The 16,979-nt window shown below is 45.5% G+C and overlaps 1 protein-coding gene across 4 annotated transcripts; it reads right to left on the bottom strand.

The window, feature by feature from the left end:
- Positions 1-102: 102 nt before the first annotated feature.
- On the bottom strand, positions 103-7,509 carry LOC147304796 (low-density lipoprotein receptor-related protein 1-like). 4 transcript variants are annotated; one of them, XM_086278916.1, is made up of 7 exons: positions 7,356-7,509; positions 4,444-4,545; positions 4,275-4,339; positions 4,091-4,184; positions 3,924-3,962; positions 3,109-3,253; positions 103-2,010 (listed from the first exon to the last, which is right to left on the bottom strand). In XM_086278916.1, exons 4-7 carry the CDS (start codon positions 4,096-4,098, stop codon positions 1,873-1,875), a joined length of 330 nt encoding a protein of 109 aa, XP_086135042.1. In that variant the 5' UTR covers positions 4,099-4,184; positions 4,275-4,339; positions 4,444-4,545; positions 7,356-7,509; the 3' UTR covers positions 103-1,872. The 4 variants fall into 4 exon arrangements, with proteins under 4 accessions (XP_086135042.1, XP_086135041.1, XP_086135040.1 ...); XM_086278915.1 differs by lacking the exon at positions 7,356-7,509 and adding an exon at positions 6,151-6,932; XM_086278914.1 differs by lacking the exon at positions 7,356-7,509 and adding an exon at positions 5,454-5,472.
- Positions 7,510-16,979: the final 9,470 nt, after the last annotated feature.

The following is a 16,979-nucleotide window of genomic DNA, read 5'->3' as shown; positions in this document are numbered from 1 at the left end:
TCTTCATTCTTTAATGATAAGTGAGGCTATTTCCTAATGTACTGAAGTATGAAGTAGACTGCTTCTCCTCTCCATCTTTCCAAATGACAGACACGGCCATCGTACATTTCTACTATAAAAATCCATTTAATTCCTTATATCAAAAAGAAATCGAATTATAACAAAACAATCAGAACCACAAACGTGGGTTTTTGCCAGTTAAAGAAATTCTCCAAATGAAATATGATTGTTCCAACTTACATGGCGATTTAACAGAGCAGGATGTTAAAAGCAAATAAGCAAGAAAAAAAAACAGAATTTAAAGAAAAAATGTGATGAATACTGTTAACATTTGAGGACTAAAGCCAGAGTTTCCTCTTGGTTAAGTGTGTCTGTGTGTGTGTGAGCACCATGCAGTGATATGGTAGGTATGGCTGACAAGCTGAGGTGATTAAAAGCAATACGGTGAGCAGTGAGACATAGAGCCACACTTCCCAGACTAAAAATCCGGATGGTTAGCAGCAAAGCAAAGGAATGGAGAAAGGAATGCTTATCAGGAAGCCGATCAGTCTCCTTCCTGAGAATGCACTTAACAATGAGCATTAACCTAAATTACATGTCCATGTAATTACATACAGTGAAGGAAAGAAAAAAAAAATCCAACCTTCCACAGAAGTACGTACCATCAGACGGTCTCCCTGGCCTTTCCTGAAAGTATGTTTACAATCAAAAGACGAGGAACAAAAGTTGAAAGCAACCGTTCTCGGCTAATTACTGGTCGCAGGTTCTTTTTTTTTTTTAGAGGATGACCGGAAATTCACAGAAGCTTGTCTCTACTCCAGAAGAGTTTCAGAACAAAGCCCCAGCTCCTGTCCAGGGTGTCCTGCAGTAGGCTAATCCAAGGCCACGGATATCATCCCAGGCTTTTTCATCCTGGAATGTGGACTTAATTACAATCATCTTCATCCAGCGCACACTAACACACTGCCATGATTCATTCATCGGTGACACAAAGTATGTCAATTATACAATGACTTAAAAAAAACAAAAGAAAAACATTAAAAAGTACAGACTGCTATTTGTTACTGATGTTTGTATTCCTGGGTATATTTTCAAGACACTTTGTTAATAGGTTCATATATATGGAAATATATATATTTATAATATATATATATATATGTAACTTTAGTCTGTGCAAGGAGGTAAAAGACAATCACTTGAATGTAGCTCTTTGCAACAACAGATCAGATGCCGAGTCTCTTGTGCATACACGTGCAGTTAAACATCACCTCGCCTTTCCCTCTAAGACCTCCAGTAGCAAACATACATATACACAAAATGTGAACCAGCATCCAGGAAGCATTCGTGGTGAGCACTGACGCATCTCCTCTCTTTCATGAACAACGAAGACTTGGCAACATTTTCTAGGATGGAACAAAAATGGTTTTTTTCTCTTTTCCCCTACACAATTTATACAAAAATAAAAAAATTAAAATTGTTCCACTGCCATTTGTATCTTTTACATTTGCACAGAGGTAGTGGCTGAATGCGTGAGAAAGCTGTGTGTGTGTGTGTGTGTGTGTGTGTGTGAGAGAGAGAGAGAAGTTGTGAGGAAGTGAGCAAAATGAAAAAGAACTGGATAAAATGTCTATAAAATGGTTTCTTTTCCGTCACCAGAGGATTTGTTTTCCTTTTTGTCAAAGAACAAAATATAATACTGCAATCACTTAAAAAAAGTAGTTCTTCATTTTATACATTTTATACAGTGTTCTCGTTTTTATGTTTTTTTGTTGCTTTTCTTTTCAGTTGGTAAAGGCATAAATTGAGAGAGCTCGCTGGCTCTAGGTTGGGCGAGGCAGGGCAATGTTGGCAGAGTTCAGTCCATGCCGAGGTCTATGCCAGGGGGTCGCTCATGTCCTCGTCAACCTGGGAGAGGAGCTCCTTCTTTTCATCAGTGCTCGCCAGAGAATTGCGGCTGTTGTGGGCACCCATGTACAGGGTGGCATACACTGGGTTCGTGAAGTTGGTGGGCTGCGGAGTGAAGAAAATTTCTCAGTGACTCAGGCAAAAGAAATGAAAAGATTTGGTATATTGTGAAAGAAGCAGTATTTTTCTTATTCAAATAGGCTCAGCTCGCATAAATAACAAGATGTTTCCCAGCTCAGTGCTGAAACCCTGGCAGACATTTGTGGTTTGTTATGTTTTCTGTGTTTGGTTATTTGTTTCTGAAAGTCTGGGCACTAATCATCTGCCCCCAACAAACCAGTAGGTGTATTTCCAGTGAAGAACTTGCAACTTCTTTTTAAGCACTCAGGACTTTATGGACAATTCCTCATTTGATGTTTTATGATTGTGGTGAAAAGTGTTTGAATATAGTGACCATGAGGGCTCCAGCATAAAAGCTTTATTCAGCTGCTCCCCTTATTCACAGTGGATTTCCGTTCCTGACACCCCCAAGGGATTTTTGTCTCCAGCTGGGATTAAACTGGAGATTTTTTCACTTCTTAGGTGAATGTAAAAGAAATGGTATTTATATAGTGCCTTGTGCTTTTATCTGCTGAATGCATTCACACACACAGAGGTAACTCAGGGTTCAGTATCTTGCCCAAGCATTGATCTGTATACAAACCACTCGAGCCACAACGTGTAAACCATGAGACTATGGAGCCACTCATCAGAACTAAAGTATATGATTCACATAATTCTAACAATATTCATTCCAAAATTCATTACAGATGCCAGAAGTAAATACCATAACGACACCCACTGGTTTCCTAAGTCTTGCTTTAAAGCTTTTGCATTTGGACTGTGGTGATCTCGATGGCAAAAAACTGGATATAAATGTAGAAAAGTGATTACAGATCAGTCAAGACAGAAAACTGTTTTTCACTAGACGTCCAAAGGACAGGAATATATTGAGAAACCCAGCTACTTTCATCCAGTGTTCTTTAGATCACAAAGAAGGGTCTATTTACTGTCTATAATGACTCCACAACCAAAACCAATTCATTAAAAAAAAAAAAAAAAACTCACAAAAGGACTCATAAATGTGGAAATATCTGCATGGTTAGCCACTACCAGGCATTTTCAGATATTTTGTAATGAAACTGCTTTTTTAAGCTTTGTTACCTTGTCTGGGTCTAAAGCAAAGTCGGAGTCCAGAAGTTCCCCAGCATCATCATCAGGATCTCCTTCATAGATCTTATAGGCAGGGTTTCCAATCTCAACATTCATGGCCCCGTTGGTCATTCGGTGGTGCTGGAAGCCCTTGGCACTGCAGAGAAACAGATCAACAATTATCTTAGAAGCAGATTCAGACCCTTGTTTAAAAGAATTGATGTGCTAACCTCAGAAGAAAGCTAGAGTGACTAAAAGGTGTCTTATCATAAACCCATATCATAAATTCACTCAGCACTGGCTATGTACAATTGACAAGAACAAGACAACATATATCAAAGGTTTTCAAATGAGCTTTTGTGTCAAAAGGCCATTTGATCAAACCTATCGAATATACTGCAGCATGTCCATTGCGGAGAATGCTGGATTAGATTGCAAATATTCGGCTGTTTGCAAGCATATAAACATTTTTCAGAGATGCACAGTTATACATTTTACTCTGCAAGCACATTGCCTGAGCCTAATATTTACAAATGTAAACAGGGAAAGGCATGGAGGACAATGGGAGGACGTCAAAAGTTCAACTACTCGTGCATCACCAGAGCTATTCCAGAGTGAGTAGGCCCCCTGTGTTGTTGGGTGGGAAACCCCATGGAAGCCAAACAGAAGATGGCAAGCGAGGACAATGGAAAGATTTCGGCACTGAACGACAGAATGGACAAAAGGATAGACAAAAGCATAGCAAAGGCAGTCTGACTGTATTTTAGGGAAAGGAGAGGAGAGGAATTGGGGGTCAACAGGTGAATTATGTAACCCTATCAAGTTACCGCGAGCACTGAGAACGAGATTTGCCCGGGCATAGAGACCTGGGAGACAGGGAAATAGATGGTTATCAAAAGGTAAGAGAGAAAGAAAGACCAGAACGGTGAGGACCAGATGACAAATGGAGTTTGAATTTTTTAAAGATGAAAAAGCGTCCCGAACTAGTACTCACCCACGCATTCTCTGCTTGTACCACAAGATGGCACCAACCACCAGCAATGCCAGCAACAGCAGCAGCAGCACTGGGACGATGATTGACGCAGTACCTATGAGTGAACAAATAATGATAAGCAAATAGGACCAAAGTGCATGTTCTATGAACAAACTTTGATTTGGTCAGGGAGTGGCTGACTTACTACCACTAGAAGACTCTATAGGAGCTGTGATATCACATCTGTATCCCCTCCATCCAACAGCACACCTGGTTATAGAGGTACACAGTGGATATGTGGGTAAGTGTGCTAAGCGGACATTAAAACAATAAAATATTATATATATGCCTGTTAATGTCTACTGGGATCTTACGTGCACTGTGGCAGCAGTGTGCGATTGTCTACTGAACACTGTCCATGTGCGCAGTAGTTTGAACAGGTATAGCAGCTGGGTTGGATCTGACCATTTGGACAGCTTCAAACATACAGGAAAAAAATATTAAAGAAGATCCTAATGCAGCAGAATAACAATAATAACTAGAAAGCGAAAATTTCTGAAGAAATTTTAAGTGTGCCTATGCCGCCGCTAATCAGTATAGTTTGCCATTCAAACAGCTACAGAGAGCAAAACTCAGCAGAGCAGCCATTCTCCACCATGAACTATGGTAAAACCAAACACCGCTCGCGCCTCACAGATGACAGCTTACAGTTTTGTGTAAAGATGAGGTGACTTCGTACAGCCCCAATTTGTAGACGCTGTGCGCAGAGGTTCATAAGCAGACCCAACAATGTTTGCATGAACACACTTTGAAGCATTACGTTATGGACCACTTTTCACACATAGTTGCTGTACCTACACAGCCGGCTGTAGCTTTTCATCTCATAGCCCGACACATACACACAAAAAAAAAAAAAAAAAAAAAAAAAAAAAAAAAAGCAGAGAGAGCACAGACTTTACACCTGAGAGGCGTGATTGCAGATGCCGCTGAGGTGGGTCCACCTCCCCTGCAGCGGCACTGCAGACCACGCCCTGCCACACACATCAAACACGTAAAATAAATATTTATGCACTTTTCATTCACTTTTTGTTTTTTGTTATTTTTACACAGTGTTCTGAATGATTAACAATGGTCTACAGCCAATCTTGTGTATTATTATACAAACTTTGGTTGTAAGATTCAGATAACTATTTAATAAAAGCTAAATATTTTATATGAGAGTAAGAAAGAAAAGTATATCTTTGTCTCATACTCTCATCAGACAATACATGAACCTCTCAATAAACAAAATATATGCTCAGCTTAAATGACAAACCGCTATTTTACACAGTGGAACACTTATTTTTAAACAAAACCAATGCAGTTCGCCACTGACAGTGCTTACCTTTGCACATCACAGTAAACACTGAACCAAGATGGCGCCCACGCGAACGAGAAATCTGAACTACGGTGTCCTGCAGAGGACAAATGGTCAAAATTGCTAAAATTTACAACATATATGCAGCTCAACAGCGACACCTTGTGACTTATTCCAGTCACTACCTTACATATACATAACGTCTTACCTGACATTCAGTTCACCGGACACTCATACTGAATCACCAGCCCATATAAATGAAAAATAAGTCCAGCAGCCAACCAAGAGTCATCACGAAAGACTAGGGGTGACACGACAGCGTGAGCGGGCCTGGGTGTCAGCCAGCCCAGCCTGGGTGTCAGCCAGCCCGACCTTGGTATCAGTCAGCCCGGCCTAGGTGTCAGCCAAGCCGCCCTAGCCAGCTAGCTGCCATGCGGCGCTAGCAGTAACATCGTGAGAGATATGGGACTTCTTGATAAAATATGGGACTTCTTGATAAAACGAGCAGATATTTGAAGTTTACACCCCTACATTCTCGCCTGAAAATAGGGGAGGCTGTCATAAAGTTCAAAATCAGTAACTTAGCGCGCACAGCTGTATAGAAACTCCGTCGTGCTAGCTAGCACGCAGTACAGTTATTGTAACTGTCAGCACAACGAAAATAAACTACACCTAAACTCGGTTTATATCTGACCGAAATAGAGTGGAGTTAATAACGTCTTACCTGAAATTCAGTTCACCAGCCGCCTGCTTCTCCTGCATTGGGTTTCCCTTATCCACGATTGAGCTCCGGGTTAGCCACCATCGGTCGATCGGTGTTTCTTTCCCCGCATACGAGGGGAAGAGACATATACCGGTGGCTAACGCGGAGCTAGCTAGCTACCGGTATATGAACAACTCAGTTATTTTTTCCACATCGACCAGCATCATCGGCCGATATAAACGAAAAATAAGTCCAGCTAAGACAAAGACTGTTTGCGGAGCGATCGGGGGTGAAAGGAGTTAGAGACGCCTCACTGAAAGCCAAGCCTGGGTGCTTTTGAGCGAAGCGGCGCTAGCTAGCCGAGCGAGCTAGCCGAGCTAGCTAGCTAGCCGGCTAGCAGCAACATCGTGAGAAATCTGTTGCTAATATGGGATGTTTTGACAAAACGAGCAGATATTTGACGTTTACACACCTACATTCTCACCTGAAAACCGGTCGATCGGCGGCCGCCTCACATGTTTCTTTCCCCACATATGAGGGGAAAGAGACACATACCGGTGGCTAGCTAGCTCCGCGTTAGCCACCACCAAACAACTCAGTTAGTTTTTCCTCATCGACCAGCATCATCGGCCCATATAAACGAAAAATAAGTCCAGTGTGAAACAGTCGCTTGGCGAGCGATCGGGTGGTTTAGCGAGTGTCAGGCTCTTAAGTTTAAGACAAGCCCGGCTGCTTTTTAAGCGACGCGGCGCTAGCTACCGAGCTAGCGTCAGTACACAGGAACTACTTGCGGTAGTTATACAAAATAAAAGCGTCCACAGGGACACAGCGGCCGCCTCGCATTACTGCGGACATACCACTAGAGTGAGCCAGCACACCACAAATGAAGTTTTCTTGTTCTCCATTCATTTCAATGGGAAAAAACTTGCATTAAAATATTCATATTTAAAAAACTATAGAAGTAATAAACACCAAAAGTCATAGCAACTCATTCATCCGAGCAATAGTAATAAGTGTGACTTCGCATAGGCACACTTAATAATGATTCCCACGATTTCAGAATGATATATTCCATGCTGTGCACTGTTAGGAAGCACAAAATCCACAGATTGCTGGGTGACCTTGGGTGAAGAATATTCTGGCAGTTCAAAATAAAAGCCAGCAAATATTTACAAATCCAAGTCTAATCGATGTAGCACAGTAACCACGTCCCACACGATACTCACCTGCAGGAAACCTCCCCTGAGGCTGACGTCAAACATTTGCCCGTTCCGCAGAACTGACATTTGTCCAGCTCACACTGGTGCCCGACGTACTTGGTGTGGCACAGACAAAGTTTGGTGCCGTTGGAGGTCTGTAAGCAGGTTCCACCATTCTCGCAGAAGCCTTAAGACAGCAAAGAAAGAGAAGAGTGGCAACGGACCGGTAACCCATAACAACGCATGTAAACGCATGGCAACGGACAGTTAACCCATAACAACGCATGTAAACGCATGGCAACGGACAGTTAACCCATAACAACACATGTAAACGCATGGCAACGGACAGTTAACGCATGGCAACGGACAGTTAACCCATGGCAACGGTCAGGTAACCCATGGCAACAGACCGGTTACCATGGCAACGGACCGGTTACCATGGCAGCGGACCGGTTACCATGGCAACGGACCGGTTACCATGGCAACGGACCGGTTACCCATGGCAACGGACAGTTAACCCATAACAACGCATGTAAACGCATGGCAACGGACAGTTAACCCATAACAACGCATGTAAACGCATGGCAACGGACAGTTAACCCATGGCAACGGTCATATAACCCATGGCAACGGACAGTTAACCCATAACAACGCATGTAAACGCATGGCAACGGACAGTTAACCCATAACAACGCATGTAAATGCATGGCAACGGACAGTTAACGCATGGCAACGGACAGTTAACCCATGGCAACGGTCATATAACCCATGGCAACGGACAGTTAACCCATAACAACGCATGTAAACGCATGGCAACGGACAGTTAACCAATAACAACACATGTAAACGCATGGCAACGGACAGTTAACGCATGGCAACGGACAGTTAACCCATGGCAACGGTCAGGTAACCCATGGCAACGGACCGGTTACCATGGCAACGGACCGGTTGCCATGGCAACGGACCGGTAACCCATGGCAACGGTCATATAACCCATGGCAACGGACAGTTAACCCATAACAACGCATGTAAACGCATGGCAACGGACAGTTAACAAATAACAACACATGTAAACGCATGGCAACGGACAGTTAACGCATGGCAACGGACAGTTAACCCATGGCAACGGTCAGGTAACCCATGGCAATGGACCGGTTGCCATGGCAACGGACCGGTAACCCATGGCAACGGACCGGTAACCCATGGCAACGGACCGGTTACCATGGCAACGGACCGGTAACCCATGGCAACGGACAGTTAACCCATAACAACGCATGTAAACACATGGCAACGGACAGTTAACCCATAACAACGCATGTAAACGCATGGCAACGGACAATTAACCCATAACAACGCATGTAAACGCATGGCAACGGACAGTTAACGCATGGCAACGGACAGTTAACCCATGGCAACGGTCATATAACCCATGGCAACGGACAGTTAACCCATAACAACGCATGTAAACACATGGCAACGGACAGTTAACCCATAACAACGCATGTAAACGCATGGCAACGGACAGTTAACCCATGGCAACGGTCAGGTAACCCATGGCAACGGACCGGTTACCATGGCAACGGACCGGTTGCCATGGAAACGGACCGGTTACCATGGCAACGGACCGGTAACCCATGGCAACGGACCGGTTACCATGGCAACGGACCGGTTGCCATGGAAACGGACCGGTTACCATGGCAACGGACCGGTAACCCATGGCAACGGACCGGTTACCATGGCAACGGACCGGTAACCCATGGCAACGGACAGTTAACCCATAACAACGCATGTAAACGCATGGCAACGGACAGTTAACCCATAACAACGCATGTAAACGCATGGCAACGGACAGTTAACCCATAACAACGGTCATATAACCCATGGCAACGGACAGTTAACCCATAACAACGCATGTTAACGCATGGCAACGGACATTTAACCCATAACAACACATGTAAACGCATGGCAACGGACAGTTAACCCATGGCAACGGTCATATAACCCATGGCAACGGACAGTTAACCCATAACAACGCATGTTAACGCATGGCAACGGACATTTAACCCATAACAACGCATGTAAACGCATGGCAACGGACAGTTAACCCATGGCAACGGACAGTTAACCCATAACAACGCATGTAAACGCATGGCAACGGACAGTCAACCAATAACAACACATGTAAACGCATGGCAACGGACAGTTAACGCATGGCAACGGACAGTTAACCCATGGCAACGGTCAGGTAACCCATGGCAACGGACCGGTTACCATGGCAACGGACCGGTTGCCATGGCAACGGACCGGTTACCATGGCAACGGACCGGTTGCCATGGCAACGGACCTGTTACCATGGCAACGGACCGGTAACCCATGGCAACGGACAGTTAACCCATAACAACGCATGTAAACACATGGCAACGGACAGTTAACCCATAACAACGCATGTAAACGCATGGCAACGGACAGTTAACCCATAACAACGCATGTAAACGCATGGCAACGGACAGTTAACGCATGGCAACGGTCATATAACCCATGGCAACGGACAGTTAACCCATAACAACGCATGTAAACGCATGGCAACGGACAGTTAACGCATGGCAACGGACAGTTAACCCATAACAACGCATGTTAACGCATGGCAACGGACATTTAACCCATAACAACGCATGTAAACGCATGGCAACGGACAGTTAACGCATGGCAACGGACAGTTAACCCATGGCAACGGTCAGGTAACCCATGGCAACGGACCAGTTACCATGGCAACGGACCGGTTACCATGGCAACGGACCGGTAACCCATGGCAACGGTCATATAACCCATGGCAACGGACAGTTAACCCATAACAACGCATGTAAATGCATGGCAACGGACAGTTAACCCATAACAACACATGTAAACGCATGGCAACGGACAGGTAACGCATGGCAACGGACAGTTAACCCATGGCAACGGACCGGTTACCATGGCAACGGACCGGTTACCATGGCAACGGACCGGAAACCCATAGCAACGGACCGGTTACCATGGCAACGGACCGGTAACCCATGGCAACGGACAGTTAACCCATAACAACGCATGTAAACGCATGGCAACGGACAGTTAACCCATAACAACGCATGTAAACGCATGGCAACGGACAGTTAACCCATAACAACGCATGTAAACGCATGGCAACGGACAGTTAACGCACGGCAACGGACAGTTAACCCATGGCAACGGTCATATAACCCATGGCAACGGACAGTTAACCCATAACAACGCATGTAAACGCATGGCAACGGACAGTTAACCCATAACAACGCATGTAAACGCATGGCAACGGACAGTTAACCAATAACAACACATGTAAACTCATGGCAACGGACAGTTAACGCATGGCAACGGACAGTTAACCCATGGCAACGGTCAGGTAACCCATGGCAACGGACCGGTTACCATGGCAACGGACCGGTTGCCATGGCAACGGACCGGTTACCATGGCAACGGACCGGTAACCCATGGCAACGGACCGGTTACCATGGCAACGGACCGGTAACCCATGGCAACGGACAGTTAACCCATAACAACGCATGTAAACACATGGCAACGGACAGTTAACCCATAACAACGCATGTAAACGCATGGCAACGGACAGATAACCCATGGCAACGGACAGTTAACCCATGGCAACGGTCATATAACCCATGGCAACGGACAGTTAACCCATAACAACGCATGTAAACGCATGGCAACGGACAGGTAACGCATGGCAACGGACAGTTAACCCATAACAACGCATGTAAACGCATGGCAACGGACAGTTAACGCATGGCAACGGACAGTTAACCCATGGCAACGGTCAGGTAACCCATGGCAACGGACCGGTTACCATGGCAACGGACCGGTAACCCATGGCAACGGACCGGTAACCCATGGCAACGGACAGTTAACCCATAACAACGCATGTAAACGCATGGCAACGGACCGGTAACCCATAGCAACGGACCGGTTACCATGGCAACGGACCGGTAACCCATGGCAACGGACAGTTAACCCATAACAACGCATGTAAACGCATGGCAACGGACAGTTAACCAATAACAACACATGTAAACGCATGGCAACGGACATATAACCCATGGCAACGGACAGTTAACCCATGGCAACGGTCAGGTAACCCATGGCAACGGACCGGTTACCATGGCAACGGACCGGTTGCCATGGCAACGGACCGGTTACCATGGCAACGGACCGGTAACCCATAACAACGCATGTAAACGCATGGCAACGGACAGTTAACCCATAACAACGCATGTAAACGCATGGCAACAGACAGTTAACCCATAACAACGCATGTAAACGCATGGCAACGGACAGTTAACCCATAACAACACATGTAAACGCATTGCAACGGACAGGTAACGCATGGCAACAGACAGTTAACCCATGGCAACGGACCGGTTACCATGGCAACGGACCGGTTACCATGGCAACGGACCGGTAACCCATGGCAACGGACAGTTAACCCATAACAACGCATGTAAACGCATGGCAACGGACAGTTAACCCATAACAACGCATGTAAACGCATGGCAACGGACAGTTAACCCATGGCAACGGACCGGTTACCATGGCAACGGACCGGTTACCATGGCAACGGACCGGTAACCCATAGCAACGGACCGGTTACCATGGCAACGGACCGGTAACCCATGGCAACGGACAGTTAACCCATAACAACGCATGTAAACGCATGGCAACGGACAGTTAACCCATAACAACGCATGTAAACGCATGGCAACGGACAGTTAACGCACGGCAACGGACAGTTAACCCATGGCAACGGTCATATAACCCATGGCAACGGACAGTTAACCCATAACAACGCATGTAAACGCATGGCAACGGACAGTTAACCCATAACAACGCATGTAAACGCATGGCAACGGACAGTTAACCAATAACAACACATGTAAACGCATGGCAACGGACAGTTAACGCATGGCAACGGACAGTTAACCCATGGCAACAGTCAGGTAACCCATGGCAACGGACCGGTTACCATGGCAACGGACCGGTAACCCATGGCAACGGACAGTTAACCCATAACAACGCATGTAAACGGATGGCAACGGACAGATAACCCATGGCAACGGACCGGTTACCATGGCAACGGACCGGTAACCCATGGCAACGGACAGTTAACCCATAACAACGCATGTAAACGGATGGCAACGGACAGTTAACCCATAACAACGCATGTAAACGCATGGCAACGGACAGTTAACCCATAACAACACATGTAAACGCATGGCAACGGACAGTTAACGCATGGCAACGGACAGTTAACCCATGGCAACGGTCAGGTAACCCATGGCAACGGACCAGTTACCATGGCAACGGACCGGTTGCCATGGCAACGGACCGGTAACCCATGGCAACGGACCGGTTACCATGGCAACGGACCGGTAACCCATGGCAACGGACAGTTAACCCATAACAACGCATGTAAACACATGGCAACGGACAGTTAACCCATAACAACGCATGTAAACGCATGGCAACGGACAGATAACCCATGGCAACGGACAGTTAACCCATAACAACGCATGTAAACGCATGGCAACGGACAGTTAACCCATAACAACGCATGTAAACGCATGGCAACGGACAGTTAACGCACGGCAACGGACAGTTAACCCATGGCAACGGTCATATAACCCATGGCAACGGACAGTTAACCCATAACAACGCATGTAAACGCATGGCAACGGACAGTTAACCCATAACAACGCATGTAAATGCATGGCAACGGACAGTTAACGCATGGCAACGGTCAGGTAACCCATGGCAACGGACCGGTTACCATGGCAACGGACAGGTAACGCATGGCAACGGACAGTTAACCCATAACAACGCATGTAAACGCATGGCAACAGACAGTTAACCCATAACAACGCATGTAAACGCATGGCAACGGACAGGTAACGCATGGCAACGGACAGTTAACGCATGGCAACGGACAGTTAACGCATGGCAACGGTCATATAACCCATGGCAACGGACAGTTAACCCATAACAACGCATGTAAACGCATGGCAACGGACAGTTAACCCATAACAACACATGTAAACGCATGGCAACGGACAGGTAACGCATGGCAACGGACAGTTAACCCATGGCAACGGACCGGTTACCATGGCAACGGACCGGTTACCATGGCAACGGACCGGTAACCCATGGCAACGGACAGTTAACCCATAACAACGCATGTAAACGCATGGCAACGGACAGTTAACGCATGGCAACGGACAGTTAACCCATGGCAACGGTCAGGTAACCCATGGCAACGGACCGGTTACCATGGCAACGGACCGGTTACCATGGCAACGGACCGGTAACCCATGGCAACGGACAGTTAACCCATAACAACGCATGTAAACGCATGGCAACGGACAGTTAACCCATAACAACGCATGTAAACGCATGGCAACGGACAGTTAACCCATAACAACGCATGTAAATGCATGGCAACGGACAGTTAACCCATGGCAACGGTCATATAACCCATGGCAACGGACAGTTAACCCATAACAACGCATGTAAACGCATGGCAACGGACAGTTAACCAATAACAACGCATGTTAACCCATGGCAACGGACAGTTAACCCATGGCAACGGACCGGTAACCCATGGCAACGGACCGGTTACCATGGCAACGGACCAGTTACCCATGGCAACGGACAGTTAACCCATAACAACGCATGTAAACGCATGGCAACGGACAGATAACCCATGGCAACGGACAGTTAACCCATAACAACGCATGTAAACGCATGGCAACGGACAGATAACCCATGGCAACGGACCGGTTACCATGGCAACGGACCGGTAACCCATGGCAACGGACAGTTAACCCATAACAACACATGTAAACGCATGGCAACGGACAGTTAACGCATGGCAACGCATGTAAACGCATGGCAACGGACAGTTAACCCATAACAACGCATGTAAACGCATGGCAACGGACAGTTAACCCATAACAACACATGTAAACGCATGGCAACGGACAGGTAACCCATGGCAACGGACCGGTTACCATGGCAACGGACCGGTAACCCATGGCATCCTCACCCCTTCCTGTTACGTGTTGCATGTTGTCCATTGTTTATTTACCTCTCACCAGTCGGCAGCGTCCGCCATGTTTGTCTGTGCTAAATGTCATCTGCGGTGTGCTCAACAGCTATTTGGTCAACAGGCTCTAGAAGAAAACAGAATCAAACTTACGTGAACACAGTCTGTATCCACACTTTTGTTTCCTCTGTGACAGCCATCCTGTTTGGTAATCTGCAAACTCAAGAGCTTGTTGACCACTGTATCGTAACCAGAGTGGTTACTTTGTAACGTCCTCATTGTTTAGTGTTACTGATTTGCCAAAATCACCGTCTCAAAGCCTTGAATTTCTCCGTTTTGAAGCACAACTTCTAGCAGTTGAAATACAAGGCTATGGGAATGTGGCATTCCTGCCACATTTGCTAATTTTTTAGCTCTTATGGACAATTTCAGCTTTAACCCAAAGTTTTAACTGCACAAGTGTTTCCAGATTTTCTGGATTTGAAAATTATAACAATAAACACTCAGTTGTCAGTTTATTAGGGAGCTCAAACTAATGCAGACTAACAACAGTCCTGCAATAAAGGCAACTTTTCATAGTTTCATCTTCATTGTAAAAAAGAGGAAATATGGTTTGTGGTGCTGTTTTCATGTACTGCATTATACAGTAAGGTGTTCCTATTTGCTTTTCTTTTTTTAGCTTAACCTCATTTACAGAAATGAGGGAACAACTGATATAAATTAGGTGTACCTAATAAAGTGAGAACTGAGTGTACATCCTCTGCTCTTCTTGCTTAAAAACACTCTTAAGAAATTGAGATGTAAACAGAAGCAAATGTCCAGATTGACCTCTTGGTCGTCTAACATGTGTGTCCCCCTGTCTCTCACCCCCCCTCTCCATGCCTACTCACAGATCTCCGAAACCAGCCTTTCCTGCGAGCGGACGCGTTGATCCGGAGCGGTTGGAAGAGACCCTAAACCACTTATTCGTCACTTATAGTCCCCTCCCTATTGTAACCCTTCCCTTTGTCCCAGTGGCGCATCTCAACCCTGAGGCTGCAGATCACAAAGACTGAAAAGCGAGGACAGGACAAAGCCCTTGTTTTAGCCCGGTAATTTATTTATTTATGGATGCCCTTTTACAACCACTTTAAATGAGCAGGCATGATTACAGAAGCACAACGCGCTACTACTCCTTCGTCACCGCGAGCAGAAGGCTTTCCCTGCTCTGTCGGCACTGACCTTTGGGAGGATGACCAGAGCACAGGTGAGGCCATCTGAGGACTGGAGGAGGAATTGTGCTTTCACTAACAAGTGCCTGCTAGCATGTGGATCTTAATGTGGACATTCCTAAAACCCATTAATATCCGAAGGTTACGCAGTCATAGCAGGATTTAAACTGGGAGGCAGCCAAGATAAATTGCCGACTCTTCTGCTGCTGCTGGGACGCCTGCCTTTAAGACACCTGCAAAAGCCTCCTGCAAATAACAGAGGAGGTGCGATGTTATAACAGACATTCGTGGACTGTTTCGCAGCGTTACGCCAAGTCTTCGAGACGCCTTCAATCAGACTTAATATTGTTTATTTTGATTGTATCTGGGAGCAAAGACCATCACTGTACTGGTTCTTCTTGTCAAGCTAGACAAACCAAATTAATCCAAAGTTTGATGTTCCGCTTAAGAAGTGCCTTTTTGTGTTATTTCTCGTCAGTCAGCCATAATTTGTTTATTTTACATCTTTCACTTGGTAAAGATTGTATTTTTTACCGCCTTGTAATATAACATTAGCCTTATAATCCTGACAACAATATGCAAGTTGAAGGCACAAAAAAAGCTTAAAGGTATGTTAGTTCCTTTTTACCTCTAGTACATCAGAACAGCTGACACGAGAGTCCCCAGAGTTTTGTGCCTTGACCAAGTGGTGGTTAAAAACAGAATATTACGTGCCTTGATAACACTTCCTGTCACACCGTGCGTGACAGTTAGGAGGTGACAGACGCATGAAGGAGACTCCAGGTGGACTACTGTTTCAAAGGCACACTTGCTGTTTGGTTAGCCTGCTCTAAATGTATTATTAACAGATGAAGGATGAAGTGCATTTAAAGCTTCTTTTTCTTATCCGTTTTAATACAGATTATTCCTCCTAACAGCTTTAGAGACTTGCATGACATTGGCACAAAGGGAGCAATACATCTTAACACTACTTAAATTTGGCTCAAGATTGTATAAAACACTATTCTTGTGTGTACTGAAATCAAAAGAAACATACTTTTTTTTTTAAGAAAAAGCTATTCTTGGGATTGTCTGTTGACTGAAAGACAACACTTCCTGTTTAATAAATATGATGATTTATGTAACAAGACCAAAGACTTTCATTACAATTCAGAAGCCTTTCCAGATTAAGCAACATCCAAACAAGTGCTTTCTACATGTTTGTGTTTTATTTCTTCATTCTTTAATGATAAGTGAGGCTATTTCCTAATGTACTGAAGTATGAAGTAGACTGCTTCTCCTCTCCATCTTTCCAAATGACAGACACGGCCATCG

The sequence above is a fragment of the Aulonocara sp. 'chitande type north' Nkhata Bay genome, linkage group LG20 (genome assembly GCF_057382095.1).
Source record: "Aulonocara sp. 'chitande type north' Nkhata Bay isolate Kocher_YH1m ecotype deep benthic linkage group LG20, A_spYH_male_GT1.1, whole genome shotgun sequence".
In the NCBI taxonomy this organism is placed as follows: domain Eukaryota; kingdom Metazoa; phylum Chordata; class Actinopteri; order Cichliformes; family Cichlidae; genus Aulonocara; species Aulonocara sp. 'chitande type north' Nkhata Bay.
The sequence above is the reverse complement of the archived record's forward strand: the minus strand, read 5'-3'. Positions and strand labels throughout refer to the sequence as shown.

What these genes read in the sequence shown, in the direction of transcription:
- LOC147304796 (XM_086278913.1), bottom strand. Translation starts at nt 5,641, where the DNA reads ATGTCAGGTAAGACGTTATGTATATGTAAGGTAGTGACTGGAATAAGT. An exon ending in GTTTACTGTGATGTGCAAAG is followed by an intron (nt 4,546 to 5,453) that starts GTAAGCACTGTC and finishes GTATGTTTGAAG; the next exon opens with CTGTCCAAATGGTCAGATCC. An exon ending in ACACTGCTGCCACAGTGCAC is followed by an intron (nt 4,340 to 4,443) that starts GTAAGATCCCAG and finishes CTCTATAACCAG; the next exon opens with GTGTGCTGTTGGATGGAGGG.